Genomic DNA, 5,287 nt, shown 5'->3' with positions numbered 1-5,287 from the left:
AATTTTCATTTAAAACCCGGTATAAAACAAAAAATTGGTTCTATATCGAATCAACATTGAATTTCACTTTAAAGGTTCAAAATTAGTGTAAACAAAAACCCCGCATCGAACACATGTCATTAGAAACATTTCTAAATCATTTTTCGGGTAGTCCACAGAATTAATTTAATTATTTTTAACGGATTGAATATGTGTGTCGATTTACGTGAATAAATCGAAGTTTTTTTAACAATTCTCTTTAGAATCAATAAAAAACATTTTCATAATTAAAAATTTTTTTTTAAATCCTTAACAGGAATTTTCTTTTATGCGTACACCAGTTTCCGTAAAAGCTTTGAATATATATCGGTCTGAGATGAGAAAAAACTGTACTTTCGGTTGAATTTTCAGAATTTTGATAAAATTATTACACTGTGATAAATGTTAAATTTTGTGAATAAGCCTGTAATGATCAGGAAAGATAAATTTATAAAGTGTCTTTCCTTTAGGAATTTCATCATTCCAATTTCTATTTAATAAAAATCATTTCGTAACAAGGATATTAAAGAGATTTAAAATTACGTTCGCTAATAAAATTCTTGGTTACGATAAAAGTTGTTCACGGCAAATAGTAGCTTTTTCACGTTTCATTCTTTATAATTGAAAAATGTCTATGAATTCAGTAATAATTTTTGTAAAAAATATCGTTGCTAAAATATAATATTTCAGCGATGGAAAGATGAGTATAGGCTTAGCATCGATCGATGATAGAAACAAAAGTTGCAGATGGCCACTTGTGCGAAAATGAAGTAATTTTTATCGAGAGCCCGAGTGCAGGTACTGATTAATATATAGCAGAGTTGGCAGGACGTGCTTTTCTTTGTACAAGTTTGAAACAGGTCTGGTAAAATCTTCATATAAAGGCATCGGCAAGGCAGTGGTAAGCAAGTATACATAATACTTATTATAGCCTTTTACGCGTAGTGGCGTCTATTTCTTCATCAAAAGAATCATCGCGAACGTTTGAGATATCTCAGTTCGGCCGAAAGCAGTTCACGCTTCAACGAGAGAAGCGATTTATCGCCGAGAAGAAAAAAAAACATAAAAATATATATATATGTAGCTAGGCCGTATGGGTAGGCTACAAAAGTAAGAAAGGTAATATGTTTATAAGGGGGAAGAAAGGGAGGAAGGGAGAGGAGGGAGGGAGGAGTTAACAGGCAGGGAACATCAGTAAATGAACAAACGAATAAAAAGAGGGAAAAAAGGCAAGGGCAAAAAGAAGGTAAGGTATGGTCGTGAGCATTCGGCACGAGGGGGCATTCTTTTAGTGGCGTGCAGCAATGTGTTATAAAAATTCCGCCTCGGTCGAGTCTACCGAAGAGAGATGCTGGCTGCACGAGCGGCAAGGAATAAGGATACATCGAGTCCGTTGGCGAAGGCTACGCATTCATACGCGCCTCCTAAGTCGTATTGCGGCGCGCCGATCTAAGCAACGAAAATATATAGGCAAAGCTGCGAGAAGCCCTTGTAGATTTGCACGTTTATGGAGCTCGACAAGGCAGATAACGTATTCGGCAAATGATGGCACCGGCTCCAAATAAAAGGAGAAAAAGAGCCGAAAACGCCAAGAAGCAGCAACTGGCCAGTAAAAAGAGTTGGGACTCGAGGTCACGTACATTTTTTTACCAACACTGCTTGTATATGTATTCTCGGCAATAAAGACCGCAGGCCAATGGACTAAAATTCACGTGTGAGAATGACGGGGGCAGGCACACGGACTTTTGGGCTCTCTCTCTCTCGAGTCGTTCCCTCGTCGCAAGAGGAAAAATAAAAAGCCGAGCGGCAAAAATAAGAGAAAACGCGTTTGCCTCTCTCCCTCCTACCTGGAGCATATACACGCAGACGCGCAAAAAAAGCCTATATCTTTACTATACACTCATTACGAGAAAAATAGCTATACCGAATGTGGCGAGCTGTTGGTCGGCTACACGCCCATGTCTAGAGGAGGCCGAGGCGAGCCGTGGGTGGGTCCGATGGCCGGGCCACGCCCACGAGTCGCTCGCGCGGCCCAAACAGAGTCGTGAGCGTCCCACCCCGTTGGCCTCGTCGACAGCTGCGCGCCCCCCCCCCGTCTGCGATTCGTATTAAGAAATGCGAATTGCGCCGATGCCCTAAAGCCTTTCTGCTTGATATACTGTTGATTTTGCTGCAATTCGTGCTTCGAACAATGCACTGGCCTGCAAAACACGCGACGATCCAAGCTTCCTTTAAAGTCCCGATTAATCCGCGCTTATTCAAACTTTCGACGCGTTTCAATTAATTCAACAGAATATAAACACGTCAACGTTTGTTTTTCCCACTCTGCGGCTGCCACTACATAACTTTTTAGTTTTTTTCGTTCTTTTTTTGTGGCTAAATTTCTTTCGAGTAAATATCCGAAAAAACGACTGCACTAGGACAAAATAACAATTGGAATATATATTCATTATTACAAGTTGGAAAAGAGAATCATATCGAAGCGATGCGTTTTGCATTAAATCACGTTTATGGAAAAAAGCAAAAGAATTATTTGGTGGCTAGAACGGATTGGAAGGGAGGGCGCAGAATCGTTGGGCAATTCGTTATATGGCTTCTTATCCATTATCATAAAGTTTACATACGTAGGGTAAAGAAGAGATATCAAAAGAAAGGTATACGAAATTGCCGGAGTCGCTTAGACGAGCCGAGAGGAGTAGGAGGAAGAGGAGTCGGAGTAGCGAGGGGGGATTTTTCTTAGGCTGGCCACAAGGTGGCTGGCCTCGTATCGTAAAAGAGAGCCCGAAGGTGCGAGCGAGATGCAATTATGCACGGGGCAAGGGTGGGAGTCCTGCATAAATTGCCTGGGCGGAGCGTATCGCTCGGCAGGCTAATAAAGATACAATCGGCCAAGTAGGAGCTCGAAAGGGACAGCGTCATAGGAGGAACTCGAAAGGAGCAAGACTGCAGCTCGCAGCTCGAAAGAAGTGGAAAGAAAAAGATGGTCCGAGAGAGAGAGAATAGAGTAGAGAGAGAGAAAGGTGGAGGTGGCAAGCGAGCACAGGAGGGGGAGAGCATCTTTCGGCCGCAGAAGCGAGCAAGAAGCGACGGCCTGCCTAGTTTAGATCTCAACGAGCGACGGATGGTCGAGCAGACGCTCCGGTCGCGCATTCGCTACGCAGCTCCTTTTTCTGCGCTCCAAATCGACAGCCAGGAAATCGTCGGAAAAACTGGCCAGTTCCGCTCGGATGAGTTGCTCGTGCGCCGCCGATCCGGTGTCTTTGTGCGCTGCTGCGAGACGCCTTTGACTTTGTCCTTCGGTGTGTTGTGCAGTGTGTTTTAGCTGGAAAATCAGTGCCGCTGATCGTTGTTCGTGCGTTAAAAATGAGCCTCGGCGTGGCGTCGTCCCTCGAGTCGGTGCGTTGTCAGTTGAGCAGCCACTTGAGCCACGTCATGGCTCAGCAGAGTCACTTGCGCCTCGAGGCCTTCGGCTCGGCCAGTTCCAACGACCGAGCGAAAAACGAAAAAAGCAGCAGCAGCCAACGCTCGTCCTCGCCCCTGGCCGCGCTGCGCTTCAGCGTTTACAATATCCTGCGGCCCGAGTTCGGACGCGATGCCATCCTCAAGACGCGGCCCGACGCAAAGTCTTCGCCTTTGAAAGCCGCCGGGGACGTCTGCCGGGGACGACTGTCGCCCCAACGCTCCGACGGCCGAGGCTCGCCCTTCAACTTGCCCGTCCTGCACTCGTCGCACTCGTCGTCCAACTTGAGCCGCAGCGGCAGCCTCGAGAGTCTCGCGAGCAGCAAAAGCTCCGTAACGGGCGCATCGGTCTGCGGCTCGTCGGCCTCGACGACCGGCTCCGAGTCCGGAGGCTCCGATAACGCCAGCAGCAACGGGGGACAGCAGAGCCTCTGGCCGGCTTGGATCTACTGCACTCGCTATTCCGATCGACCCTCCTCAGGTAGGCCTAGTCGCAATTTTCTTATAAGCTCTTATATAACGTGGCCGATCTAACGAGAGCATTGATTCCTTTACAGGCCCGAGATCCAGAAGACTGAAACGTCCCAGTGGCGGGGAAAAAGCGAGGAGCGCCTCGAGCGAGGAGAAGAGGCCGCGAACGGCCTTCAGCGCGGAGCAGTTGGCCAAGCTCAAGATCGAGTTCGCCGAGAACAAGTACCTGACCGAGCAGCGCCGCCAGAAGCTCTCGAGGGACCTCGGCCTCAACGAGCAGCAGATCAAGATCTGGTTCCAGAACAAGCGGGCCAAGAACAAAAAGGCCAGTGGCCACAAAAATCCCTTGGCCCTTCAGCTCATGGCCCAGGGCTTGTACAATCACTCGACGGTGCCGGTCGACGACGACGGCCAAGAGATACTCTTCCCTCGAGACTCTTAGTCTCCGAGCTAATAATCCTGTAAATACAGTCGCTTCGATCCATCGCTACCGACTTTTCGTACTGTTCATCCAATGACAGTCCAATTGTTACCCTTATCTATTCAAACTCGACTGGCAAGTCGTACAATTTTAAATATTGACACGCCTACGCGAATGTAGCTCGACTTTCCTTGTAAATACTTGTACATTATCAATGTGACATACTCTTTATGTTTGTAAGATATCTTAATCACCGTCTCATGTCTCTCTCACGCACCGAAAAATTCTTCTCGCGTCTCCTTGATATATCGGCGACGAATCCATTCCATATTCCATGTAGAAATAATTTAGACAAAAATTATACTTAATTTAAGATGTAAATTGAGCAACTGCTCGAGTCTACTTCTAGTTGTTGAGTAATTATTTATTACTGCATAAGTATTACATAACTATTAAGTATTTACAAAAAATTGTAAAAAAACGAAAAACTATATTTTATATACATAATATGAAAATGATCTCGAATATAGAAAATAAAACAATTGTTTTCAAAAATATCCAAAGCAACTTTTACTTAATTACTGCTTCGCTCCCTTTGTACTTTGATATATCAACGCCAATAAAACACTTTCACGTGGTGAATCACACGTTGTTGCGAATAACATTATCGTTTGTATATATATTACACCTGTGAAATAATGTATTCGATAATAATTTCGTGACGGACCAAGGCATTAATTCTAGAAAAGTATACTCTTTACGGACTATGAGCGTCGAAAGCGTGACTCAATGAGAAACGCGTTACAGGTGTATACAATCCGAGTGATTAGTATCCAAATTTCTTGCCGGCTTTTTATTTGACATTTTTATGACTGAATACTAAATTGCTTAAATAATTTGCTCAAGTATTGACTATCC

General features: G+C 44.8%; 1 protein-coding gene across 1 annotated transcript; it reads left to right on the top strand.

Moving 5' to 3' along the window:
• Positions 1-3,189: 3,189 nt before the first annotated feature.
• On the top strand, positions 3,190-4,688 carry LOC106658289 (homeobox protein engrailed-1a-like). Its single transcript, XM_014380183.2, has 2 exons — positions 3,190-3,958; positions 4,035-4,688. Exons 1-2 carry the CDS (start codon positions 3,382-3,384, stop codon positions 4,388-4,390), a joined length of 933 nt encoding a protein of 310 aa, XP_014235669.1. The 5' UTR covers positions 3,190-3,381; the 3' UTR covers positions 4,391-4,688.
• Positions 4,689-5,287: the final 599 nt, after the last annotated feature.

This window comes from Trichogramma pretiosum, unplaced genomic scaffold (assembly GCF_000599845.2).
Source record: "Trichogramma pretiosum strain Unisexual culture from Peru unplaced genomic scaffold, Tpre_2.0 scaffold70, whole genome shotgun sequence".
NCBI lineage: Eukaryota > Metazoa > Arthropoda > Insecta > Hymenoptera > Trichogrammatidae > Trichogramma > Trichogramma pretiosum.
Note: the sequence above shows the minus strand (reverse complement) of the source record. Positions and strands in the feature narration are given on the sequence as shown.